This window comes from Camellia sinensis, chromosome 11 (genome assembly GCF_055761805.1).
Source record: "Camellia sinensis isolate YWXY chromosome 11, ASM5576180v1, whole genome shotgun sequence".
Classification (NCBI taxonomy): Eukaryota; Viridiplantae; Streptophyta; class Magnoliopsida; order Ericales; family Theaceae; genus Camellia; species Camellia sinensis.
In genome coordinates this window covers 155,256,763-155,284,568 of record NC_138971.1, presented here as the reverse complement: position 1 = coordinate 155,284,568, position 27,806 = coordinate 155,256,763, and the positions used below count along the sequence as shown (strand labels likewise).

General features: G+C 38.4%; 3 protein-coding genes across 8 annotated transcripts; all 3 read right to left on the bottom strand.

Annotated features, from left to right (window-relative positions):
* Positions 1-123: 123 nt before the first annotated feature.
* On the bottom strand, positions 124-3,623 carry LOC114301577 (large ribosomal subunit protein eL43). The gene is made up of 5 exons (XM_028246526.2): positions 2,154-3,623; positions 1,497-1,536; positions 748-836; positions 543-625; positions 124-433 (listed from the first exon to the last, which is right to left on the bottom strand). The coding sequence occupies exons 1-5, from the start codon at positions 2,325-2,327 to the stop codon at positions 370-372; spliced, it is 450 nt and encodes a 149-aa protein (XP_028102327.1). The 5' UTR covers positions 2,328-3,623; the 3' UTR covers positions 124-369.
* Positions 3,112-13,910, bottom strand: LOC114301531 (eukaryotic translation initiation factor 4G). Of its 3 annotated transcripts, XM_028246517.2 has the most exons (11): positions 13,765-13,910; positions 12,592-12,808; positions 12,393-12,502; positions 9,804-9,950; positions 9,518-9,585; positions 9,356-9,412; positions 7,701-8,954; positions 4,830-7,613; positions 4,309-4,781; positions 3,946-4,143; positions 3,112-3,797 (listed from the first exon to the last, which is right to left on the bottom strand). In XM_028246517.2, exons 2-11 carry the CDS (start codon positions 12,768-12,770, stop codon positions 3,488-3,490), a joined length of 5,580 nt encoding a protein of 1,859 aa, XP_028102318.2. In that variant the 5' UTR covers positions 12,771-12,808; positions 13,765-13,910; the 3' UTR covers positions 3,112-3,487. The 3 variants fall into 3 exon arrangements, with proteins under 3 accessions (XP_028102318.2, XP_028102287.2, XP_028102290.2); XM_028246486.2 differs by having other exon boundaries at positions 4,309-7,613; XM_028246489.2 differs by having other exon boundaries at positions 4,309-7,613; positions 13,738-13,894.
* A 1,024-nt stretch (positions 13,911-14,934) lies between these two features.
* LOC145788586 (eukaryotic translation initiation factor 4G-like) lies at positions 14,935-26,978 on the bottom strand. 4 transcript variants are annotated; one of them, XM_028246494.2, is made up of 10 exons: positions 26,735-26,978; positions 25,533-25,740; positions 25,320-25,429; positions 23,877-24,023; positions 23,587-23,654; positions 23,425-23,481; positions 21,455-22,696; positions 18,029-21,366; positions 16,181-16,375; positions 14,935-15,540 (listed from the first exon to the last, which is right to left on the bottom strand). In XM_028246494.2, the coding sequence occupies exons 2-10, from the start codon at positions 25,700-25,702 to the stop codon at positions 15,243-15,245; spliced, it is 5,625 nt and encodes a 1,874-aa protein (XP_028102295.2). In that variant the 5' UTR covers positions 25,703-25,740; positions 26,735-26,978; the 3' UTR covers positions 14,935-15,242. The 4 variants fall into 4 exon arrangements, with proteins under 4 accessions (XP_028102295.2, XP_028102301.2, XP_028102311.2 ...); XM_028246500.2 differs by having other exon boundaries at positions 26,491-26,967; XM_028246510.2 differs by having other exon boundaries at positions 23,877-23,999; positions 26,735-26,960.
* Positions 26,979-27,806: the final 828 nt, after the last annotated feature.

The following is a 27,806-nucleotide window of genomic DNA, read 5'->3' as shown; positions in this document are numbered from 1 at the left end:
GAACAAAAACAAACTCAGAAATCCCAAGCCCAGAAATTAGAACATAACCATATTGAGGTCCCTGTGCTAGGAAGCAATATTCACCCGAAGATAAATAATTCTAAATTAGAAAAATCATCAATAGAACCTGAGTAAAAATTTCAATAGCTCTAATAAAGCCAACCACAAGATTGTTCACAACATTCGATAATTGCAATTAATTGTCTCAAACAACCTAATTCCAACAATTTCCACTGCCTTTCAACTAATAAACTTTTTTAACTGGTTCCTCAAAAACTTCAAATAATAATGAAAATGACTCAAGTGGTCTGTATTCAAGACTAGATTAACATTTAACATAATCACCACAGAAAAAGCCAATAACTAGGCTCAACTCTCGGTTTGCTCCCTGAGCCTCCTAATTGTGCTCCGAACTGTCACCGCACTAGCAGTGCTGTTGCAAAAACAAAACAAATAATTAGTTCCTAGTAATTAAAATAAAGGGGAAATTAGGAAGGAATGAAAATAAATAAATAAAGTAAAGAAACAATTTAGAAAATTACTTCAATGTGTATGCACCGCCTGCTTTGACTTTGCCGCAATCCTTGCAGCCCCAAATCCCGACCGCCTTTCTCTTCACAGCATACTGCAAATAGTTTAATATTTGATAAGGAAAAAAACACGATTCAAATAAAGAGGTCATGCCTACCTGAAAAAGACAGCAACAATACATTTAACCAAGGGATGTGACTAAAAGAATATGCGCACCTTCCCACAAAACTCACAGAAGTATTTGCTATGCTGACTGACCTCCATCTTCTTAATCTGCTTTCGCAGACTAGCACCATAACGGGTACCTGAAATTAATGTCAAATTACAAATTCAGCAATGCATCAGTACAAGGAACAATCAAAAGAGAGTGCAATAAGAAAATGCTAGAAAGCATATGCCATACAAACATACAAGTGTGACGACATTGCGAAAAGCCAGATAATAAATTAGAATCGCAATAATATACCGTTCATGCATAAATCATCGAACTGAATCTTGCATAGTCAGGACAGGTTCGGTTTTAAATAGTTGAATAGAATTCAAAATTTTCTAACCAGAAGGAAAGAAAAGAAAATTAACAGTTATCTTTGTAGACAGACAGCAGCTACTAAAAATTTGAATTGAACCGTGAAAACTTGTAAGCTTGGTGTTAGGCAGGAGCCTTGACATTATCTATAATTCAACTATTGCTAAAGGAACCCAACGTATCAAATGTTTGAGACACCTTTATGCCCTATCCCACACAACTAGTCACTTAAGACACCTATCAGCTACTAATCAGAAAATAAGAGACCGCTTACATCAAACCTGTAAATAACTAACAAAATGAATTGTTTTAATTGAAGCTCATCATCAAAAACACATTTGTGATCTATAAATTCAACAATCTAGAAGTGAAATTGTAAAGGAAACCAAACACAACAAGCATTGAACAATCAAATTAACAGTATTCTCTTATCACTTACCGTACTTCCCAACAATACCAGCCTTCTTCGTTCGCTTAGTCTGCATGCATCAAATAAAATTCATTAATAAGAGGTTATCGCTCAAAAGCAATTAGTGTCACCAATACCAAAACAAAAAAAATGACAAATGATATAAGAAAATTATAATAGAGAGATGCACTACTCTATGCATAGGCAAACTAAAACCATAACTATTCTTGAAAAGCAGTTGATGAAAAACATCAACTTTTTATCTAAACCCTAAATCAAAAAATAAAAGTGAGCAAAACCTAACATGGTAACAATTCAAGAAGATAAATGAAATGTATTTGGAACAAAGATGAACATGGAGAGAATTCAACACCCGAGGTCCAAGTTTAAATATACTAATCTTGCTATGTCACAAAAAGTAACTATTTTTTTACAAATATTCAAACGAATCAAAAAAAAATGCACAATTATACACAGATCGTCGCGACAACCTATACAGAACGTTCAATCTGAACACAACACAACCTATTTCGAATCAACTCTGCAAACAGTTGATTCATTCTAGCTGAAACGACATCAGAGGGGATCAACAATAACGCAGACGACACATTTCCGTAACTATTCGCATCTGTAAACGCATATACATCTACATACACACATGAATTTAGAGAGAGAGAGAGAGAGTACCATCTTGTTTGGATCGCGAGAAAATTTGTAGCTGTGGATGCGAAACGCCACGCAGCGGGAGATTCCGAAGAACCCTAGCTCTCTTCCTTCGATTTTTATACGGTGAAATAGGTCGCATCCGGATCGGCTGACTAGCATTATGGGCCGGGTTCGGGCCTGCTTACATATCCACATTACTCTCGAGGTTGTCTTTTAAAAAAATTTCAAAAGCTTGGTGAATTTTATTATTATTATTATTTTTTAAATCCTCATTATTTTTATATAATTTTCTTTGTTGGAGTAGAAATAGATTTTAAAATTCTAAAATACCTTTTTCCTATGTTTATCTTCATCAAATTAAATTTCAATTTTTCAAGCATTAAATTTTGAAGACTCAAATCAAAAGAAAATTTGTATGATAATAGCTAAGAAGCACAATTAACAAGTTGTGTATGGTGATCACAATTTTTTTATGATAGCAGTACACTTTTTTAATTTAATTGAAAATTGATAATCAAAAACAAAAGTAAAAAGTACCCCCTCCTTGTTTTTTAATAATAATTTTTTTAACTTAATTAATCAATTATTGTCTCATAAACTATAAACGAAATCAATTCACCCGATCAAAAAAAATATATCTTTTTTGATTGGATGAGAATGAATAAAGAAATTAAACCGTGATTTATAATGCATATGAAATTCAAGAATAAAAATAAAAAAGAGAAACTTCATTAAACATTTTGATATGAACTCCCAAAATATTAAAAATAAAAATCTAAAAGTAACATTTATCAACTGCACCAAACAGAACCATCATGACTTGGAACATAATTTGAATCATCAAATTAGAGAACCAACTTTTTGTTTTGTGGGTCTTCAACTTTTTGGCCCTTTCGGTATGGCAATCAAGTGCAGCACCAATTCTTATATCAGTCTAACATCTACTCATAGTATGGACATAAAATTACCACACTTGAAATTAGAAACCACTTATAGCATTAATATGAGGAATGTTTGCCTTCTAACAGAATCTTGGATTTAACAACCGCAACACCACCGACATTGGACAAGTTCAAGTTCAATACCAGTTTTCAGTTATCTGCATAAAAGGAAATATAACGCAAAATCTTTCAGTATCATCCAAACAGGGACGAAACAGCCGCCCTTTTTTTTTTTAACCAACTTGAATCCGGATTAGAGATATACAATACAACAGTAGAAGGTCATTGAGCTTCAGCAATGCCTACATAACTAGGAAGAATAACCTCAAGTCATATCTAAAAAAAGATCCCTGGAGAAGAAAAGAAGGAAGCATTACTTGAAGTTCTACCTCCTACCCAGATCCAAGTAAGCATTCAATTCATCGGACCTGATGATGGTAGAAAATCTTCCAACTGTAGATTGGAACTCATGCAGATATCATTCAAGGTTGATTCTCCTTTGTCTGACCTTATTGTGTGAAATGCACTTTGAAGAACTTCATACCCTAGCCCGATTTGTTGAAGCCGACCAGGTTCCTCACCTCCTTGTCGTATTAGCTGCCCAATATCTCTCATAGAAATGACATTTTCAACGATGGTTCTAGCAATGACACAGCCAAGAAATTCAGCTGCTTTTGGTGCATCAGTTATGCTATCCTCCAAAGTAGCCAGAACCAATTCAATCCTGGTCAGGTAACATGCAATTAGGTCAGCAACAAACAGGAACAATAGTCTATTAAGCTAAACAACCTTAAAAGGAGGAAAAAAAATGTTCAACGTCAACCAAACAAAAATAGTCATTTTCAAACTACAATATAAGTCGGGTTCTTTACCCCTCCATGAGCTGAACAGGACTTATTAGCATGCTGTCCCTAGACTTTGTGAGGTTGACAAGAAGCCCAGCCAAAAGATCCCTGTCCCTATCCTTCCTCTCAAACGAGTCATTGACCCATATAGATATCATTGATGGATAAAAGCTTGGGGAGTTCAATTCTCTAATACATAAAGCAACTTCTTTCTCATCCGCCGCACTGCAAATAAGAGATCATTAGCATGAAAACAAAAATGTTGGCATTACATGAATCAGATGAACAGAAATTATGACAGATAACAGCCCAAGAAAGCCCAATAATACAAGTAGATAAGATAATAGTAAAATAGAAGTACAACTTGCCATGGACAAGGAAAAAAATTACCTGTAAAATTCTCGAATTGCTGCCATGGACATTTCTCTAAGATGTTCTTCAGGCCACACCTTTCCTGAAGAAACAATTGGTGTAGCAGAAGATTTCACATGTGTAGCAGCAGGTGAACCAGCCATTGAACTACCAAAAGAACGATCAGCATTGTTTAGGCCTCTGTCCCCATAACGAACACCATGTTCCTGAGGATTTAAGTTGTTATAAGCAGCTGGTCGCGTGAACCTGTCTTGGACATATCTTGTCATTGGTTCTTGCCTTGAGTTAGAGGGCATCCACTCTGAAGCAGAACTGTACCCATTTGGACCAGCATGAATTCTTCGGGATTCTCCAGGACCTGTAGATATATCTGCCAGCGGAGCACTTGAAAGTATGGCTGGTCCTCTACTAGACATTCCCCTTGCAAGACCACCTTGGGGACCAAGTGTAATCGCATTATCATCAACAGGCCTGTGTGACAAGGGAACCGACAGAGTCCTATTCTCATAAGGGTGTCTGCCCTCAAATCGGATACCTTGAGCGCCAAATCCACGAAGTTGTGGTGGCACTCCGCGGAAAGTACCTTGTGGGGTATTTGGAGGTGAAAACATAGTTGATGGCCGAGGACCAAAATCTGAAGGTTGCCCCCTTCTTGCAGAAGAACTAATGCTTGAACTGCGAGTTAGCCTATTAACCTGTTGTCGTTCTTGAGCAGCATCCCTGTGTACTTCCTCAATTTTTTTAGGGCCATCAACTTTCCTCCTCTGCTGCCACTTATTCTTCCTCAGATCAATTGAATCCTTCAACATGAACCTCACCCGAGAAGACAATTTCATGTTAGTTGATAAATTCGTCATCCTTTCAAAATATGCATCCATATGCTCCTTGGCTTTTGGATGATCTATCATCTCCCCTATTGTGCTCATTAGCTTGCACAAAGCTTCAATATCTTCCTCTTCTGGATCTGGATACTGACCCAGCAATTTTTTTATACACTCGTGCATTATTCTCTCCGTTAACATCCTCTTCTTGTACAGTTCCCCAATCAGTCTAATATTCCCTAACATCCGTCTTCGAGCCTGGACCCTCTTCTCCTCTCTTTCTACTGCAGACTGCTTCACCTTTCCATCCCCTTCCACTTTGTCAGCCTCTGCTTGTTCTCTTTCACCTCTCTCAAACTCCTCTTGGCATTTATTCAAAAGCAATCTCTTAAAGGTAATTTTCTCGTTGTCCTCAACAAAATCAGGCAGTTCACTAGCAAGATCATGACAAAAATTTGCATACATCTCACAGAAGGTTGGTTCCATAAGAGCTTTATCAAATATCTGTGAAATGACACCAGTAAGAGTGACTGCATTGTCAATATTAACCTCCTTCACTTGCTCAAATAGCCTGTCAAAGTTTTGAGGGGTTAGTTTGTTGAGGATAGCTTTCAATTGTCTCTGTTTTGCCGCTTCAGCGTCGGTCACTTTGCCCACTTCATATTTATTTGCAGCTTTGTGAATAACCTGCATTGGAGACTGTGGAGAAGGAATCAGACCCTTCTGGAAACCAGAAGCACGTTGCCACCTGTCAGCATCAGGGCCATTGCGTTGAATATCTCCATAAGATTCCAGGGGAAGCAAAGGACCAGACTGAAGCCCAACAATATACTGACCAGGTATCTGCCCACGTAGGTTCCTCATATTGCCATGGGTTCCCCCTTGGCCGAGCCGAAAACCTACAGTATTTCCCCCCTGACCCACATCAACATGATGGTCCTGATTAAATGGAAACAGAACAGGCGACTTAAACCACCGGTCATCATCTACCATTCCAGCCCCACGGAAGTCAGGCCTGGACATTGCAATGGGTCTATTTCCAGGACTTGGAGGTGGATTACGTTCAACACTTTTTGAGATGCTAGCTTTACTACCCATCAGAGCCTCCACCATATCATAAGCAATGTCAAAACCAGCAGGAAGATCAGCGCATTGGTCTTTAAGTGTCAAGAGGAAATCTCTAGAATACTTCTTGCAAGCAGCTCCATCTTCCTCATGATGTCTCAATCCACCATTAATCTCTTCTATCTTATCAGAATTTTCTAGTTTTGGAGCATCAGCAGCATCTTCCCAGTCATCTAGTTCAACTATACTCTTCTCATCTTCTTTGCTTGCAATATCCTTTTCATTAGAACCTGAGTGTGGCTGCCTCGTACTAATGCCAGAATTGCCGTCAACACATTCTGAAGAAACAGAAGGCTGTGGCTTCTCCTCTGGACCCTTATATGCCATATAAAGATCTGAGGTTGTCCCGGCTAACTCTGCTTTCTGAAGGAATTCTTTTCTCTTTTTCTTGGCCTTATCAGTGGTACTTTTCACCTTATTCAGTTCCGTGGTGTGCTTGTTATCATTCAATCCTGATGATGAAAACTGAACCAAGTCATCACTTACTTCCTCAGAAACTTTCTCCTCAACCTTCAAAACTGCATCGGACACTGAAGGTATTGGAACATGAGCAGTATCGTCATGAGCCAACCCAGATTCCAAAAGGGAAGCTTCTTGGCCATCCATGAGCCCACTTTCACCTTTTGAGCCCCGCAAAGTTGAAGTTCTAAGTTCACTAGAAGATGAAACAATAAAGTGAGAGCCAACATTAGAATCACTGCCGTTTGCAAAAGCAGTAGACCTCTCGATGTTATTGTCTGTTTTCTCGTTTACTATGCTACCACAACCTGATGCTCCTTCCAACATATTCTGTTCAGTTTCCACGGTCCCATGCTTGTTGCAGAAGACAGATGGTGTAATGTCCACGTTCTTGCGGTCAGCACTGGTATTTGAAGACAAAACTGAAGGAATATTGACCTTATCATCGTTATAATTATTATCTAATTGAGGATACTCAGCCTGTTCAGTTTTCATATGTTCTGCTAATCCTGTATTTTCATTTTTCAGTTGAATGTCCAATGAAGTGCAATTATCCTGTTTTGCACTACTAACACCATTAAACTCATCAAAAACAATTTCCACGCTTGACTTGTTTGATGTTTCACAAACGCAGGCCTCTACAACAGGAACACATGCAACACCACCAGGCAAGGCTTCCCCAGGGGATACAGCAACATCTCGACAAGTTTCTGATGAAGCAGGAGTCGCTTCAGATTCCACAGTTTCTGGAATTCTGTTGCCTGCAGAAGTTACATGTTCTAATCCCGAAGAGGGGTCCTCTAAAACAGATGTAGATGGTTCAACTTTCTCTGGAGAAGCCAGCATATTTTCAGCGAATTTAGCCACTTCTTTGTATGCCTTCATTGCCAAATGATCAGCTGAATCTAAGGTATTTGCCTGAATGAAGGTCACATTGAAAATTATTCAATTGAAAACGCCAGAAATAAACATGCAAGAGTGTCAGTATGCTAAGAGTATAGATACCTGTTGCTGCATTTGGAAGTGGTGTTGATCTTTCTTCCAAGGCTTCTTCGACTGATCCTCCATAGAATCTATCCTTCTAACAGTTTCTGTTCTCCTGGGAGATGACAAAACTGAAATAGATTTTGACTGCTGAACAGAGATTTCCATATGAATCTTTGAGTCCCCTTGAGAATCCAATGACTGTGTTGCATTGTGAGGTCTCGATATCTTCGTCGCCTCACTCCTGTTATCAGCATTTGAGCTAACTGAAACTGAAGGTGGCCCAACCGTGTCTTCATTGGAAAGAGCGGCAGGTTTTACTGCCACCTGTTCTGAGACTGAAGATGCAGCAGCGATTAAAGTCTCAGCCCCATGACCATGTTCCAAGTTTGATGAGACAGCTATCCCATGCATTGGTGGGCCAGTCTTATACGCAGGGGAGTGGTTAAGAAGGGAAGGGTTTTTAAAAGCTAAAACATGTGAACCCTGCCCACCCACAGATGCCTGAGAATTAGGAGCCATCTGGGTGGTGCTTGTTAAAGGAAGTGAAGCTGGATTTTGAAAGAACATGGAATTGGGATGAATATGAGAGAAGTAGTTGACCTGATGCGAGGGACCATAAACAACAGGCTGTGGTTGGAGGGGCATGTTAGCATGTGACCCATGGCCAAACAATCCACCATTCAAATCCGGATCAGCTCTTTTATCAAGCCTCAACTCTTCATGAGTTTTAGGATCAGTAATCTTTATGGATACACGAGGAGCACCAAGCTTTCCAGGCTGCTGTTGTGCAAAGTGGGACCCCATCCCAATGACCAAGTTGCCTATCTGGGAGCTGACCTGGTGACCAACTGGAGGGGGATAGTTCAACCCCTGACCTTGACGCATCATGCCCTGCGGCTGCAAAGGAGGGGCTTGGATACTTGGAACAAACACCTGTTGCTGTACTTGGCTAGAATGTCCAAGTATCGGCATCTGTAATGAAGTAGTTGCCATTCCTTGAGCCTGGATTTTTGGAGTGGGGACACCAAATTGTACAACCTGTGACTGCTGAAAAGGAATAGCCATAGATGCCCCAGAAACAGGAGTAGATGAACTCTTTGCACTGGTAGCACCACTGTAAGCTGGAGCTTGAGCACGAACACCCCTTTTGTCATGAGATGGATGATGAGGAACTCTACTCTTGGACTGCTCGACATCCTCCCTCGATTGTTGCCGATTAGAAATGGAAGAAGTTGGTAACAGTGGCACTGATCCAAAGGAATCATGGCGTGCCTGCAAGATGCAGAATGACTTTTCATTCATGGAATATAAATATATATATATATATATATCACAGACATTACTATTCAGGTTTAAAATCCAAAAAAATTGCATTTCTTGTTTAAGGCAGTGGAGGAAATCTAAAAGGAACAAATTAACTTTCAAATCCACAAACAAACACTGAAACCCACAAACAAACACTGAAACTTCAATAATTACAGACTCAAAAGAATTTTGCATGCAACTAGGCAAACTAGTAATGGATAATAATCCACTCATTTCCGATAACATGATTTTGTGTATGATAGATAAATGTTGACGAATTCAACTATTTTAACGGACAACAATGCAAAATAAAAATAAAAAATAACAGTACAATAATGGCAAGAGGTCATTGCAGAGCTGATAAAAACCTGATCACGTTTCTGTTCATCTAAGTTTGGCGGAGCTGAACTGGTTCGAGCAGGTATCTACAAAAATAAAAGCAATAATGCTTTTTTAGTTGAAAAATTAACAAACCAGAAAAGCTCAAAATGTGCATAAACATATGTTCCAGAGAGAGAAGGTACACGTACCTGCAACCCACTCACTATATTTGGAGAAAAGCTCCCAAATTGAAGAGAAACTCCCTTAGAAGCGTCAGCTGGGTCAAATTAAGTGGACGAAGTATGAGTGTAAGTAAGAACGAAAGAGAGCAAAAGAGCACAAAAGAAACAGGAAAATAAATCTAGCCATCCACCATAAACATGAACATTCTACAGAGGCATTTGCTGAAAAAAGCTCCCAGAATATGAAGATGACATAAATATGACACCCATCTACATTTAGTCCAGATAGTTCATGAAGGCAATCAAGGAATACCTATTACGGGGGTTGTGGGGGCAGCTGATTCTGAAGTTCCAGATGCGGATGCAGAATTTGGAGCACTGGAAGCAGTTTGCTGACTTCTCTGATTGTGCATATCAATAGGCTTGGCAGATGCATTTGTAAACAGAGCATTAGATGCCCCTACAAAAAATAAATAAATAAATAAAGATAATACCAATCATAAATTTGACTAAATTCAATATGAATCTCAAACTACAATATTTGCATGATAGTAAACAAATGATTGGAAATCTGACACTATTGCAAGCTTAAAAAAGAAAACAAATTGCTTCAGTTCTCGTATTCAAGTAATGACAGATATCATTATGATTCTATAAAAAAATAAACAGAAACTTAACAAACCAATTAAGATCCCAGAATCAACCAACAACTAATGTTCATCTTATTCTAGAACAACCTACCACACATTTGACTATGTTTAGAATTTTTAGAAGCATGATAAATGTTTTATATTTCCTTCTTGTGAAAGCTTCTGGCACAATTATGACAAAAAAAATGAAAACACAAAAAGGGTGTTTTCACTCGTTTTAGAAACAAGTAAAAAAATGGCACTAGGTCCATATATTTAAAAATACAAAAGTAGGATATGCTTTCAACTCCTGTGAACAGAAAAGAGAGCCTGAAATTTTAGAGAACCTAAACAGAAAATGATACTCAGTCCGACAGTCAGACCAAGTCCTACTGATGTGTCTCTTCTTGATTGCTTAGTGTCTTGTGGGCCATATAGCATTAACCACTTAAAATGAAATACATCAGTCTGTATCAGTCCAACTGTCAGACTGAATAGCACTGCTCAACCCTGATACATGACAACCCCCCCCCCCCCCCCTCTCTTCTCTTGTTCAAAGAATCCATTATCCCCTACCCCTCATCAGTTGCCTTTCTCTTTCACACCCATGCGGAGGTGTTAGAATTTCCCATCTTTACCTTCACCTACTCCACTACACACTCCACTTCACCTACCTCCACTTCACCACACACTCCACTTCACCTAACCCACTATCACCTCCACTACACCTACTACCACATTTTCTTCTATATATAGATTGTATAGGAATTGTAATTTATCAATCTTGTAATACATCAACATATCAATCAAGAATCAATCAATAATACATAAATTCTTACATGGTATCAGAGCAAGGTTAACAACCTAGTCATTCTGCTTCACCGGCGGGTGGCACCCTCGCCTTGGCCGCCCGCCGGACCTCTACACATACGCTAGCTTCTTCTATCTCAGTCACTGTCCTAGCCCCCTCCCTCGGGCATGCTCTCTAACACTCTCACACCCAATACACTTCCATCCATAGCTGCAAACGCTTATATCCAAATAATATCAGTTTGATCTCTTTGCTTATCTCTGTTTACAACCCGTCTCTGTGCCCATCCTCACATTCATTCTATTCATTCATCCTTCAGTCATGGGTAATGCAGCAACATCCTGTGCTCCTTCAATAATCTGCAGCAATGGCGTAGAAGTAGTAAAGGTGTTGTTCTCTGATGGAAGACTTGAAATCTACACAAGACCTATAAAAGCAGCCGAGCTCATGGTAGAGAATCCGGGCCACTTCATCTGCGACTCAACCCATCTCAAGGTCGGCCACCGCATTCCAGGACTCTCCGCCGACGAGGAGCTTGAGCGCCGCCGCCGCCAACTCTACTTTCTTCTTCCCATGGAAATGCTCTACTCAGTCCTCACAAATGAAGAATTCACTTCTCTCAGAAACAGAGCTTCTAAGGCATTGACGAAACATGGAAGCTTCAACTTTTCAAAGATCTTCCCAGTTCTTGGTGTTTGGAAGGATGAAAAAATAACTTCTTCAGGAAGGAAAAGTGATGCTAGACACATGGGGAAGACGGGAAGTTGGTTTTCTGCCATCAAGAGGGTTTTCATACCCCGTTCTAAGGAGACGGTGCCGAGAGCTCTCCGAATGGATCTGAGCTCGGAGGAGACGATCTTTCCGTCGCCATTGGCGTCGAACTTGTTGAATACTTTCTCGACTTCGTCTAAGTTGCCTAGAGTTGTGACTGACTGTTTGCCGCCATTACTCGGACTATTGGCCATTTTGGTGGAGACAGATTAGAATTTCCCAGAATTTCCCATCTTTACCTTCACCTACTCCACTACACACTCCACTTCACCTACCTCCACTTCACCACACACTCCACTTCACCTAACCCACTATCACCTCCACTACACCTACTACCACATTTTCTTCTATATATAGATTGTATAGGAATTGTAATTTATCAATCTTGTAATACATCAACATATCAATCAAGAATCAATCAATAATACATAAATTCTTACAGGAGGGCTGCTGTTCTGTTTCCCCTCGACAACTGTTATCTGCCCCTCAGACAAAGCCCTCTTTCTAGCATTTGCATTCAATTAACAACAAGCAATCTTATTATAATTCTGACACAGTCAGCAAACTGAAGAAATCATTAAACCCACCATAACCAATCCTTCATTTGTAATGTGCAGGCAACAAATTGTCCTTATAATTCTATAAGAAAGGTGTAACCTTACAGAAAGAGAGAGAGAGAGAGCTCTCATACCGGGTAACATAGGTTGTGCACGGGCACCATTGTGTACAGCACTGGACTCCAAATTTGCATTTGTACCGGTAACCCTAGGCTGTGTCCCTTGTCCATTAGTCTTCTTAAAGCTGATATAACAAATAAAATTCAACAAACCCTAGTTTTTCAGGAACCATCTAGAAAGTCCAAGATGTATGCAAGTGTGCACTGCAATTACCTCCTAGTCGTCGAAAATGACGAAGACTGGGAATTGGCAGAAGCAGGTGGAAGGCCCGTCCCACCGCCCCCCTTTCCTACACCACCTGACGAGACCCTTTGGTGAGCTGAGATTCCGGGTCGAGCAGGTCTCCTGTAGTGTGACTCGTTCCTTTCAGCCCTAGACTGGTTGAGGGACATATATAATTTATAACCTAAAATCTCAGTTCTTCAATCTTCTGCAAATGACCATTTCAACAACAGAAAAATCAAAACCCATCAAATGATTATTCACAAGAAAGACAGAGAAACCAATCAATCGAACAAACATGAACTGAACTCAACAACTACTACATAAGTGACACATGAAATATATGATTTATATCCTAAACCCTCAGTTCTTCAATCTTCTGCAAATGACCCATATTAACAACAGAAAAATCCAAACCCATCAAACGATCATTCACAAGAAAGACATAGAAATCAATCAATCGAACAAACAAACAAAAACAAACTGAACTCAACAAGCACTACATGCAAAAGATCAACAAATGTGGTTCAAAGGGTCCAGCAATTTTACCTATAGAAAGAGGGGAAGAGAAGGGAATTAGGGTTTTAAATTTGACAAGGCAAAATGGGGAGTAGTGATGGGAACCATGACGAAGCCAAGAGAAAGATTTTTTGGGGTCTAAGGCGAACCATTGAAATGGGGGCCCTTTATATATAATGACAACGAAATGAAAAGTACTTATATTACTAAAATTAAATAATTTTTTCTACATTTTGCTTCTTTTTCCTTTTATCACATCAAGAACTCTACTTTCCAGAAACCATGATTGTAAAATCAATCCAAACCAAAGAGAAACTCAACCCACATAGATTATCAAAAACTAAACAGAAATTCAACCCACAATCCAAAAAACAGTCACAGAATTGTCGAAAAATTTAAGAGAATATCTGATCCAAGAAAAACAAAAACACGACAAGTTGAAAACAAAATTATCTCACAAAAATTAGATTTAAAAAACAGGGCAATGAAATTGGATCAAAATTACGCAAATCCTCAAATCAATAAAAGCAATGCAATCAATAATGAAGTTCTCAAATCAAACAAAAGCAGTGAATTTAAAACAGTAATTAGGGCACAGAAATTAGATTTAGAGCGCACAGAGAGAGAGGGAGAGAGAGGAGTAACCGTCGGTGATTCGGTGATTCGAAATCACCGATCGCTTCGTGGCCCTAAGAATTTGAATTCGCCGTTTTGCTTCGTCGCCGTTTGCTTACAGTAAAGAGTTACAAAATGGAGGAGGAATAGAGAATGCATTGATGTTTTAAGTATAGAGTTTTGTTATTTACAAAATTTTACCCTATATATTTTTTAATTTAATTTAGACCCCCCATTTTTTAGGCCTTTTGTCTTGACTGTTTTGAAATTAAAAATAAAAAATAAATAAAAAAGAAGAAAATTTGGGCTGGGCTACCTAGTGGTTGTTTGGGATTTGTCTTTTTAATTTTTGATGATTTTTTTTTATTATTTATTTTGGACTTTTAAATTTTATTCAACTAGATGTATCCAATAATTTTTTTAAAATACGAAAATGTCAAAAAAAAATATATGTATATTTTAATTTTTTTGGCTTGTTTTTTATTTTTTATTTTAATTCTTTTTTTATGAAATGTATATTTTTTATGGAAAAAACTATTATAAAATATATATATATATATATATGATTTTTTTATGTTATCCCTAAAACACCCTCAAATTTGTCTTCTATGCAAAATGACATTATTTTCTCTCTCTTCTTTCTTCAATTCAAAGTTAAAATAGGTAATTATAAAAGAAATGTCAAAAAGAAATTAAAAAAATTAAAAAAAATCAATAAAGCGAGACATGCACTGATAGGAGTGAGAAATCATTATTTATAGGCGCATGAAATTTGAAAACAAATTAAATTATGAAAAATTTAGAATCAAACTAAACCGAACCAATAAAATGTAATTCAATGGTTTTAAAAACCTCATCATCAATCATAATTGTGATCGCAAAACATCGTTCAAATTGTTTAGATGAATATTTAACCATCCATTTCGTATCTCACCACCCTCCGAGACTATTACCATAAAATTCATTAATAACACATCAGATTATATATTTTGTTGAATAATTAGCCAAATCCAAAGTCACATCTGCTCAAACAAACACGGCCAGCTAATTCCAAAGTCACATCAGATTATATATTTTGTAGATCAAACACACCAAATAATTCCAAACCCTGTGAACATATAAATGATTGCCATCAAATTTAACACCACCACTCAGAGATTAGAAACTTTGATACCAGTTTTCAGTGTAAGACTATCTGCAAAAATGAAAACACCACAAGAAATATAATACAAATCTTTCAGTATTCATCAAACCACATCAACTATTAGTTAAGCAAGCCAAACAGGAAAGAAATAACCCCTTTTTTTCTTTCTAACCAATTTGAACCCGGATGTACAATAATACCACACAGTAAAAAGGTCATCGAGCTTCAGCAATGCCTGTATAACTAAGAAGAATAACCTTAAAAACATACCTAAAAAATTATCCACACCTACTACCACCCTGATGAAGAAAAGAAATATTTCCTCCTACTTGAATTTCTACCTCTACGGATCAAGTTTAAGCATTCAATTTATGGGGCGAAAATCTTCCAACCGAAGATTGGAACTCGTGCAGATCTCATTCAAGGTTGATTCTCCTTTATCTGACCGTATCGTGTGAAATGCACTTTGAAGAACTTCATAACCAAGCCCAATTTGTAGAAGCCGACCAGGGTACTCGCCTCCCTGTTGTATTAGTCGTCCAATCTCTCGCAAAGAAATGACTTTTTCGATGATAGTTCTAGCAATGATACAGCCAAGAAATTCTGCTGCTTTTGGTGCATCAGTTACTGTATCCTCCAAAGTAGCCAGAACCAATTCAATCCTGGCCAGGTAAAATGCAATTTGGGTCAGTGACAAACAGTAAGAATAGTCTTGAAACTAAATAACGACATAAAAAACTCAATAATGCTAGAAACACTAACTGATGTACCAACAAACATATCAAAGAGTCTTTGGGACTGGCTTTTTAGGAGCTTTTTTGACTTTTTTGTAGAATTTAAAAAAGCTTATGCATTTAGAAAGTTGAGTGGCTTTTTGCATTTTGTGAGTGAAAAAGTTGAATGGCTTTTTGACTTTTTTTACCGATGACAATCAGCCATTCGTTTTTTTGACTTATTTAGCCAAATAAGCCAAGAAGCCACCCTTGCCCCAAACAACACAAGACGACATGCATGTGGAATCCATCACTTGACGTGGGAACCGCTTAGGCCTCATTTGTAAATAGGATATTTTAATAATTTTTTGACTTTTTACGAAAAGATGTGCAAAAATGTAGAGAGAGTGATGTGACAATTTATAGTGACTTTTTGGCTAACATTATTGGTACACTAGTCAATGTTTCTAACATTATTGCAAAAAAAATTGTGATGACATGAACAGAAAAAAATGTTGTTTGGAACCAGTTGAATGCCAATCGAACAAAAATAGTAATTGTCAAACAACAAATAGATCTGATTATTTACCCCTCCGTGAGTTGAACGGAAGTTAGCATTCCATCCCGAGACTTTGTAAGATTAACGAGAAGCCTGGCCAAAAGATCCCTGTCTCTATCCTTCCTCTCTAAGGAGTCATTGACCCATATAGATATCATTGATGGATAGAAGCTTGGGGAGTTCAAGTCTCTAATACATAAAGCAACTTCTTTCTCATCTCTTACACTGTAAATAGGAGATCATTGAAGTTTAGCATGAATTCAAAAAATTGGCATTTACAGGAATCAGATGAAATTCTTTTTCTTTCAAATAAAGAACCAAGAATAAAAATGGAGGGGGGGGGGGGGGGGGGGGGGGGGGGTCGAAGGGAATATTGCATAAACGAAAGATAGTGTCACAACAGACATCAATGCCTTCAACTATTCCAGTCCTCGATAATTTTCCATTTTAATTTTTTTATAAGTAATGCAAATTATATTTAAAAGCTTCAAGGGGGATGCAACCCATGAAAACCTATACAAGCAAACAAAATAAGGCCTACACACTCAAAAGACCTATAGCAACTTAAGAATGAACAGAATCTACAAAATCAACAATATGATCTAAGTTAGGCATGACTCTCCCTGAAAACTATACAAAATGACCAAAAAAAGTACTTTTATGCCTATGCAAAGGATCCTCAACTCCTTGAAAGGTTCTCATGTTTCACTCTCCCCAAACAAGCCACATCAAGGATAAAAGGGCTAGCAATGTATACTTATTCAACAAAAAGCCACAGCCTAAGTAATGAAAATAAAAATTACACAAGCATGTATTGTATAGGAGATCATTTTATTGAGAGAATCATTAAGTCATAGAGGCATTTCTCTTATGAAAAAAAAATCTACCAACATAAATTCCCAACCAAGCCCTCAGATTTTGTGTCCGATTGTGAACATTCCCTTTTCTACTATGAATACAAACATGCATAATATCAGACATTTCGAGGACACTTCGCTGAACCTTCCGAACACGATCTATATGATGAATCTCTTATAGTAATAATGTCTTGCATTCGTCAAAATGTAACTTGCGCACTCTAAATATGTTTTGAAACATTTATAAAAGAATGAACACATTATGTGTATTTCAATGTTCTACAATTGTCTTGCAATCTTTAGAAAGAAATAGTTACATATTATTGATGAATACATTATGTGATGGGTCAGGGTCATATAAGGTGCCACATTAGATGATATACAAATATGCTATCCCAATGTGGTCACCACAGTATCACTCACAAGAAAAAGACCCAAAGAAAGGCTCTAGTTAAAACAAATTTCTACTGACAAAACTAACACCAAAAAAAGACCCATGTTACTATCTATTTATTTTTTAATCAGTTTGAAACCATATTTTTAATTGTGTTCATTGTGTTTAATTATTGTTGAATTTTGATTTTAATTGTGTTGAATTGAATTTATTTGTTGTTTTGCAATTTGCTAAATTTTGTTTAGGCTAGTTGTTTGTTAGACATTAGGGACACAATTTTGTTGAAGACAAAAATGAATTATATTGAAATAATAAATATTTAAACATAAAGAAGGCCTCCTATTTAAATTTCGCATTACGGCTCCTTAAGGGTTGGGCAGGCCCTGGTAAGGTGTGTTGGTTGGTGTAGGAGAAGGGTTGGCTTGTGATGGTATCTTAGAGATCATCCACATATCCACAGCAAGAAACATTACCCAAAAATTCCAAAGTTCACATAACAAAATTAGTACTGACCCATATATAAGAAACATGCCGCCCAAAAAAACCCAAGCTTGTATAAGCATAATTACTTTATAGCAAACTATAATATGATAGGAAAATAGAAGCACAGACAAGGTTAAGAATTACCTATAAAATTCTCGAATTGCTGCCATGGACATGTCTCTAAGACGTTCTTCAGGCCATACCTTTCCTGAAGAAACAACTGGTGCAGCAGAAGATTTCACATGTGTAGCAGCTGAACCAGCCATTGATCTATCAAAAGAACGATCTGCATTGTTTAGGTCTCTGTCCCCATAATAAACACCGTGTTCCTGAGAATTTGTATGGTAATAAGCAGGTGATCGCATGAACCTCTCTTGGACATTTCTTGTCATTGGTTCTTGCATCGTGTTATTGGGCATCCACTCTGTAGCAGAACTGTACCCATTTGGCCCAGCACGAATTCTTCTGGATTCTCCAGGACCTGTAGATACATCTGCCAGGGGAGCACCTGAAAGTATGGCTGGTCCTCTCATAGACATTCCCCTGGCAAGACCACCTTGGGGACCAAGTGTAATCACATTATCATCAACAGGCCTGTGTGACAAGGGAACCGACAGAGTCCTATTCTCGTAAGGGTGTCTGTCCTCAAATCGAATACCCTGAGTACCAAATCCACGAAGTTGTGGTGGCCCTCCGCGGAAAGCACCTTGCGGGGTAGTTGGAGGAGAAAACATAATTGATGCCCGAGGACCAAACTCTGAAGGCTGTCCCCTTCTTGAAGAAGAACTAATGCTTGAACTGCGAGCCAGTCTATTAACCTGTTGTCGTTCTTGAGCGGCATCTCTATGTACTTCCTCAATTTTTTTAGGGCCATCAACTTTCCTCCTCTGCTGCCACTTATTCTTCCTCAGATCAATTGAATCCTTCAACATGAACCTCACCCTAGAAGATAATTTCATGTTAGTTGATAAATTCGTCATCGTTTCAAAATACACATCCATATGTTCCTTGGCTTTTGGATGATCTATCATCTCTCCTATTGTGCTCATTAGCTTGCACAAAGCTTCAATATCTTCCTCTTCTGGATTTGGATACTGACCCAGCAATTTTTGTATGCACTCGTGCATTATTCTCTCCGTTAACATCCTCTTCTTGTACAGTTCCCCAATCAGTCTAATATTCCCTAACATCCGTCTTCGAGCCTGGACCCTCTTCTCCTCTCTTTCTACTGCAGACTGCTTCACCTTTCCATCCCCGTCCACTTTGTCAGCTTCTGCTTGTTCTCTTTCACCTCTCTCAAACTCCTCTTGGCATTTATTCAAAAGCAATCTCTTAAAGGTGATTTTCTCGTTGTCCTCAACAAAATCAGGCAGTTCACCAGCAAGATCATGACAAAAATTTGCATACATCTCACAGAATGTTGGTTCCATAAGAGCTTTATCAAATATCTGTGAAATGACACCAGTAAGAGTGACTGCATTGTCAATATTAACCTCCTTCACTTGCTCAAATAGCCTGTCAAAGTTTTGAGGGGTTAGTTTGTTGAGGATAGCTTTCAATTGCCTCTGTTTTGCCGCTTCAGCGTCAGTCACTTTGCCCACTTCATATTTATTTGCAGCTTTGTGAATAACCTGCATTGGAGACTGAGGAGAAGGAATCAGACCCTTCTGGAAACCAGAAGCACGTTGCCACCTGTCAGCATTAGGGCCATTACGTTGAATACCTCCATGAGATTCCAGGGGAAGCAAAGGACCAGACTGAAGCCCAACAATATAATGACCAGGTATCTGCCCACGTAGGTTCCTCATAATGCCATGGGATCCCCCTTGGCCAAGCCGAAAACCTACAATATTGCCCACTTGACCCATATCAACATGATGGTCCTGATTAAATGGAAACGGAATGGGTGACTTCAGCCACCTGTCATCATTTACCATTCCAGCCCCACGGAAGTCAGGCCTGGACACCACAATGGGTCTATCATTAACTCTTCCAGAACTTGGAGGTGGAATACGTTCAGCACTTTTTGAGATACTGAGTTTACTACCCATAAGAGCCTCCACCATATCATAAGCAATGTCAAAACCAGCAGGAAGATCAACGCATCGGTCTTTAAGTGTCAGCAGAAAATCTCTAGAATACTTCTTGCAAGCAGCTCCATCATCCTCATGATGTGTCAATCCACCATTTGTCTCTTCTACCTTGTCAGAATTTTCTAGTTTTGCCAATGACATATCAGCAGCATCTTCCCAGTCATCTGGTTCAGCTATACTCTTCACATGTTCCTTGCATGCAATATCCTCTTCATTAGAACCTGAGTGTGGCTCCCTCATACTAATGCTAGGATTGCTGTCAACACTTTCTGAAGAAACAGAAGGCTGTGGCTTCTCCTCTGGACCTTTATATGCCATATAAAGATCAGAGGTTGTCCCAGCTAAATCTGCTTTCTGACAGATTTCTTTTCTCGTTTTCTTGACCTTAGCAGTGGTACTTTTCATCTTATTCAGTTCCACGGTGTGCTTATTATCCTTCCATCCTGTTGATGGAAACTGAACCAAGTCACCATTTTCTTCCTCAGAAACTTTCAAAATAGAATCTGAGGCTGACGAAATTGGAATGTGAGCAGTATCATCACGTGCCAACCCAGATTCCAAAAGGGAAGCTTCTCGGCCATCCATGAACCCACTCTTACCTATTGTGCCCTCCAAAGTTGAAGGTGTAACTTCACTAGAAGATGAAACAATAGTGTGAGCGCCAACATCAGAATCACAGCAGTCTGCAAAAGCAGTAGACCTCCCTGTGTTATTGTCTGTTTTCTCATTTACTATGCTACCACACCCCAACGCTCCTTCCAATATATTCTGTTCAGTTTCCACGGGCCCAAGCTTGTTGCAGAAGGCTGATTGTGTAATGTCCAAGTTCTTGCAGTGATCACTGGTATTTGAAGGCAAAACTGCAGTAATATTGACCCTATCATCACTATAGTTATTATCTAGTTGAGGATGCTTAGACTCTTCAGTTTTCATCTGTTCTGCTAATCCCGTATTTTCATTTTTCAGTTGAATGTCCAATGAAGTACAATCATCCTGTTTTGCACTACTAACACCATTAAGCTCATCAAAAACAATTTCCCCGCTTGACTTGTTTGATGTTTCGCAAACGCAGCCCTCCACAACTTGAACACTATCAGTCCCTTCTACTGAAGCAACAGAAACACATGCAACACCACCAGGCAAGGCTTCCCCAGTGGATACAGCAACATCTTGAAAAGTTTCTGATGAAGCACGAGTTGCTTCAGATTCCACAGTCTCTGAAATTTTGTTGCTGGCAGAAGTTATATGTTCTAATCCCGACAAAGGGTCCGCTAAAACAGAAGCAGATGGTTCAACTTTCTCTGAAAGAGCCTGCTTATTTTCAGTACATTTAGCCACTTCTTTGTATGCCTTCATAGCCGAACAATCAGCTGAATCTGAGATATCTGCCTGTATCAAGGTAGCATTGAAAAGTATTCAATTGAAAACACCAGAATTAAACATGCAGGAGTGTCAGTATGCTTAAGAGTATAGATACCTGTTGCTGCATTTGGAAGTGGTGTTGATCTTTCTTCTGAGGTGGTTTCAACTGATCCTCTATAGAATCTACCCTTCTAACAGTTTCTGTTCTCCCGGGAGATGATGGAACTGAAATAGATTTAGACTGTTGAACAGAGATTTCCAGATGAATCTTTGAGTCCCCTTGAGAATGCAATGACTGTGTTGCCATGTGAGATCTAAATAACGTCATCACCTCACTCGTGTTATCAGCATTTGAGCTAACTAAAACTGAAGCTGGCACAACCCTGTCTTCAAGGGAACGAGCAGCAGGTTTTACTGCCACCTGTTCTGAGACTGAAGATGCAGCAGAAATTAATGTCTCAGCCCTGCGACCAGGTTCCAAGTTCGATGAGACAGCCATCCCATGCATTGGTGGGCCAGTCTTATAAGCAGAGGAATGATTAAGAAGGGAAGGGTTTTTAAAAGCTAAAACATGTGAACCCTGCCCACCCACATAATTAATCACCGATGCCTGAGAATTAGGAGCCATCTGGGCGGTGCTTGTTAAAGACAGTGAAGCTGGATTTTGAAAGAACACAGAATTGGGATGAATATGAGAAAAGTAGTTGACCTGATGCGAGGGACCATAAACAATAGGCTGTGGTTGGAGGGGCATGTTAGGATGTGACCCTTGGCCAGACAATCCACCATCCAAATCTGTATCAGCCCTTTTATCAAGTCTCAACTCTTCATGAGTTTTAGGATCAATAATCTTTATGGATATGCGAGGAGCACCAAGCTTTCTAGGCTGCTGCTGTGCAAAGTGGGACCCCATCCCAATGACCAAGTCGCCCATCTGGGAGCTGATCTGGTGACCAACTTGAGGGGGAAAGTTCAACCCCTGACCTTGATGCATCATGCCCTGTGGCTGCGAAGGAGGGGCTTGGAAACTTGGAACAAACACCTGTTGCTGCATTGACATCTGTAGTGAAGTAGTTGCCATTCCCTGAGCCTGGATTTGTGGAGCGGGGACACCAAATTGTACAACCCGTGACTGATGAAATGGAATAGCCATAGATGCCCCAGAAAGAGGAGTAGATGAATTCTTTGCACTGGTAGCACCACTGTAAGCCGAAGCTTGCGCACGAACACCCCTTTTGTCAGAAGATGGAGGATGAGGAACTGTACTCTTGGACTGCTCGACATCTTCCCTCGGTTGTTGCCGATTAGAAATAGAAGTTGCTAACAGTGGGTCTGATCTAAAGGAATCATGGCGTGCCTGCAAGATGCGGAATGACTTTTCATTCATGCAATATGAATATACATATCAAAGGCAGTACTTCTCAGGTTTAAAATCCGAAAATTGCATTGCCTGTTTAAGGACCCACCTTAAGGAGGGAGTGGAGAAAATATAAAAGGAACAAATTAACTTTTAAATCCATAAACAAACACTGAAACTTCAATAATTACAAACTCAAAAGAATTTTGCAAGTAACTAGACAAACTAGTAATGGGTAATAATCCAATCATTTCTGATGACATGTTTTTTTGTATGTTAGCTAAATGCTAACGAATTCAATTTAAAGCCAAAATCACAGAATTAAATGAACATGTCATGGTAATTTTTGTTCAATAGTACAATAGTCTGACTGACTAAACAATTTATTTATCTCACATCAGGTCAACCAAGCATGATATGCATCAGCCTTCAGTGATAAAGTAACACTTCTTGAAAACTATCATCCAATGGGACCACATATCTAATTTTATCATCAGAGTAGAAAATAATGGACAAGGTTCAGACATGAATTTAGGTTCACAGGGGATCTGACCAGGAATTTTACGTGCCGACTTTCAGGCTACTTAAACACACAATCCTCCTACTTCTCTGGGCTTAGGACTGGTTGTGAAAAAGCTAAACACTAAGCACAACCCAGGCAAAGTTCTGACATATAAACATACTAGAAAATGTCAACCATTAGAGGTCATTGCAGAGCTGATAAAAACCTGATCACACTTCTGTTCATGCAAGTTTGGAGGAGCTGAACTGGTTCGAGCAGGTATCTACAAAAATTAAAAAAATAATGTTTTTTTTCCTTGAACAATTAACAAGCCAGAAAAGCTCGAAATGTTCATAACATATGTTCTAGATATAGAGGGTACACTTACCTGCATTGCACTCACTATATTTGGTGAAAAGCTCCCAAATTGAAGAGAAACTCCCTTAGATGTGTCAGCTGGGTCAAATTAAGTGGACAAAGTATGAATGTAAGTAAGAACGAAATTGAACAAAAGAGCAGAAAAGAAATCAGGAAAATAAATGTAGCCGTCCACCATAAACATTAACATTCTACAAAGGCATTTGCTGAAAAAGCACCCAATATATGAAGATGACATAAATATCATATGACACCCATCTACATTCAGTGCAGATAGTTCATGACAGCAAGCAAGGATACCTCTTACGGGGGTTGTGGGGGCAGTTGATTCTGAAGTTCCAGATGCAGATGCAGAAGTTGGAGCACTGGAAGCAGTTTGATGACTTCTCTGATTATGCATATCAGTAGATTTGGCAGATGCATCTGTAAACAGAGCATTAGATGCCCCTACAAAAAAAAATAAATAAATAAAGCTTATACCAATCATAAATTTGACTAAATTCATTTTGAATCTCAAATACAATATTTGCACGTATACACATAATTGGAAATCTGACACACTTTATTGAAAGCTTAAAAATGAAAACAAATTGTTGCAGCTCTTGTATTCAAGCAATGACAAATATCATTATGATTCCCAAAAAAAATAAAAAAATAAATAACAAACCAATTAAGATCCCAGAATCAACCAACAACAAATGTTCATCTTATTCTACAACAAACAACATGGCACACATTTAACTATTTTAGGATTTTTAGAAACGTGATAAATGTTTTCTATTTCCTTTTTGTGAAAACTGCTAGCACAAATATGACAAAAAAATGAAAACACAAAAAGGGTGTTTTCACTAGTTTTAAAAACAAGTATAAAATAGCACTGGGTCCATATATTTAAAAATATGGGAGTGTGATATGCTTTCAACTCCTGTGAACAGAAAAGAAAGCCTGAAATTTTAGAGAACCTAAATAGTTAAACCCCTAATAGAAAATGATACTCAGTCTGACAAAGTCCCACTGATGTTTCACTTAGTGTCATGTGAGCTCTACAGCACTAACCAATTGAAACGAAATACTTCAGTCTGATACATGATCCCTGCTTCTCCCTCTCTCAGAGAATCCATTATCTTGCCTTTCTCTTTCACACCCATGCGGAGAGCTGCTGTGCTGTTTCCCCTCAACAACTGTTGTCTTCCCCTCAGGTAAAGCCCTCTCTCTCTCTCTCTCTCTCTCTCTCTCTCTCTCTCTCACACACACACACACACACACATGTTTATTCTTTTTTGTTTTCGAAGGAAAGAAAACTAGAAACATTACTGAACATAACCTTAAGTTTTCATCTCAACCAGCACCCAATGTTCCAATAAGTTAAAATGAATTAATAAAATACATCAAATTGCATCCTGCCAGAAAGCAACAAGTAGTATTTGATTTAATTCCCCAACCAACACGCAAAAATGGTTGGCGTGATTCAAAACAAATAACCAAACAAGTACATATTGAGATCATAACAAAGTTTTAAAACATGAACCCAAAAAAAAAAAAACCCAACTCTTTAGCATTCGCATTCAATTAACAACCAATGTTATTACAGTTCTGACACATGGTCAGAAAAATGAAGAAATCATTAAACCCATAAGTAAAAGTACCAAATTTTTCAATTGTTATGCTCAGGCAACACAACATCCTCATAATTCTATAAGAAAGATAACTGAGAGAGAGAGAGAGTGAGAGACGTCATCATACCCTGTAATGAGGGTTGTGCACGGGCACCATTGTGCACAGCACTGGACTCTGAATTTGCACTCGTAACAGTAACCCTTGACTGTGCCCATTGTCCATTAGACTTCTTCAAGCTGATAAAAACAAATAAAATTAAAAACCCAAAACAGACAAACCCTAGTTTTCCAAGAGCCATCAAGAAATTCCGAGATGTATGTAGGTTTGCAACGCAATTACCTCCGATTCGTTGAAGATTGGGAATTGGCAGAAGCAGGTGGAAGGCCCGTCCCACCGCCGCCCTTTCCTACACCACCTGATGAAACCCTTTGGTAAACTGAGTTTCCGGGTCGACCAGGTCTCCTGTAGTGTGACTCACTCCTTTCAGCCCTAGCCTGGTTGAAGGACATATATGATTTATTACCTAAACTCTTAGTTCTTCAATCTCCTGCCAAAAAACACAGACTTGTTGAACAACAGAAAAATTGAAACCCATTACACGATTATTCACAAAAGACAGAGAAATCAATCAATCAATCCAACAAACACAAACACAAACACAAACTCAACTCAACAACCACTATGGCAGTGTTTGGGAAGGATTTTTTTTTATTTTTTTCACTAAAAGACAAAGTGGTTACAAAAGAAATAAATAAATTCAAACAAAATATCACATCAAACTCCATAATCATTTCATTTTTTTTCTTACAAACATTACATCCAACTAAAAAAAACTCAACCATCTTCCCAAACCAAAAAAAAAAAAAAAAATTCTCCAATAATATCCTACACCTAAAAAAAAACTAACTTTCCAAACACCCACTGTGATTCATAACCTAAACTGTCAGTTCTTCAATCTTCTGTAAATGATCCATGTCAGCAACAGAAAAATCGAAACCCATTACAAGATTATTCACAAGAAAGACAGAGAAATCAATCAATCAATCAATCAAACACAGACTCAACTCAACAACCACTATGATTTATAACCTAAATTCTCAGTTCTTGAATCTCTACAAATGACCAGCGTTAACAACGTAAAAATCGAAACCCATTACACGATTATTCACAAAAAAAGACAGACAAATCAATCAAACAATCGAAAAAACACGAACTCAGCTCAAAACCCACTACATGTATAGATTCACATACATTCAAAAAGATAAACAAACGTGGTTCAAAGGGTTCGACAGCTTACCTACAGAGAAAATGGGGATAGAAGGAAATTAGGGTTTTGAATTTGACAAAGCGAAATGGGAAGGAGGAGTGGCGGGAACCATGACGAATGAAGAGAGAGAAAGAATTAAGAGAGAAACAAAAACACATTAAAAACAAAAAAAAACAAAAACCAATCAAGAGAGAGAAGAAGAGAGATCATTGGCTATATATATATATATATATATGATTGATGATACTGTGTATTGACAAAGTAGATAACCTACCTGAAAACAGTTTAAAAAGAAAAATAGTTGAATTGAACTGGTTTTTGGGCTTTTTCTTGATGTTTGAAGTTTTTCTCTCTCTCTCTCTCTAAGCAATGGTGATAGCTTTTATAACTACTGCGGTGGTTTTTGTCCCTGTGCAAAGTGACGATTCTCTCTCTCTCTCTCTCTCTCTCTCCTTTCTTCAATTCGAAGTTAAGCACTAAAAAAGAATGAATAACGTCATATGGTATGTTATATGTATTTTTATATATATATATATATATATATTTTAGTTATTTTTCATTTTTTAAACTTATTTTGAGGTATATTATTTTTTACAATTTTTATATGTTTTTTCTAAAAAAAAAAAAGGTTACAAATTTAGCTTTTAACTATTTTTTCAATAATGAGTAAGATTAATAATAATATCATAATATATGTCAGTATATTAATTAATACATATAATACTATCAAAAAAATAATATAATTTTAATTTTTTTAGTCATAACTAAAATATGTATATGAGAGGGTAATTTTTGGGAAAAATTGGGCCGAGCTTCGAGTCGGGTTTTGAGGCCCAAAACGCAGAGGACTAGGTAAAAAGGCCGTACTGAATACTCCGGCCTAGAAGGCAAGGTTACTCCGGCCTTGGGGAGACAAAGTTACTTCGACCCAAGGAGGTGAGTTTATTCCGGCTCAAGAAAAGATAGTTGCTTCGGCCCAAGGAGGAGTAAAGTTACTCCGGTCCAGAGGCAACTCGGAGTTAGGCCGGTCGCAGAGTTAGTCCGGTCGCAATATGTTCTGGGAAGACCGGCTTCGGAGTTAGTCCGGTCATGACATACTCTGGCTAGGTCAGTCAGAACTTGCTACTTGGAAGTTTGGTCTAAACGCACCAAGGTTGAACAAGGGCAGCCGAAGTAATGAGTTAGAAGAGAAGACCGAGCTAAGGATAGTTCGGCCTTCTCTGTGACTCAGCATAGCCATTGTTATTTCGGTCGTGTGATAGTTCGGCTATAACCATCCCACTTGGTTTAAGCAGTGGGGGAGGGTGTAAAAGGATAAGCATTATCCTTTGGAGTATGAATCCTAG

Excerpts from the sequence above, each read along its gene's own strand:
- LOC114301577 (XM_028246526.2), bottom strand. The coding sequence starts at position 2,327 with ATGTGGATATGTAAGCAGGCCCGAACCCGGCCCATAATGCTAGTCAGC. Across the intron at positions 1,537-2,153 it reads CTCGCGATCCAAACAAGATG|ACTAAGCGAACGAAGAAGGC; the intron begins GTACTCTCTCTC and ends TGATGCATGCAG. Across the intron at positions 434-542 it reads GGCGGTGCATACACATTGAA|CACTGCTAGTGCGGTGACAG; the intron begins GTAATTTTCTAA and ends TTTTTGCAACAG.
- LOC114301531 (XM_028246486.2), bottom strand. The coding sequence starts at position 12,770 with ATGTCCCTCAACCAGTCTAGGGCTGAAAGGAACGAGTCACACTACAGG. Across the intron at positions 9,413-9,517 it reads ATATAGTGAGTGGGTTGCAG|ATACCTGCTCGAACCAGTTC; the intron begins GTACGTGTACCT and ends TTATTTTTGTAG. Across the intron at positions 3,798-3,945 it reads CCTGTTCAGCTCATGGAGGG|GATTGAATTGGTTCTGGCTA; the intron begins GTAAAGAACCCG and ends TTACCTGACCAG.
- LOC145788586 (XM_028246494.2), bottom strand. The coding sequence starts at position 25,702 with ATGTCCTTCAACCAGGCTAGGGCTGAAAGGAGTGAGTCACACTACAGG. Across the intron at positions 24,024-25,319 it reads TGCACAACCCTCATTACAGG|GGGCATCTAATGCTCTGTTT; the intron begins GTATGATGACGT and ends TTTTTTTTGTAG. Across the intron at positions 16,376-18,028 it reads GCAATTCGAGAATTTTATAG|TGTAAGAGATGAGAAAGAAG; the intron begins GTAATTCTTAAC and ends TCCTATTTACAG.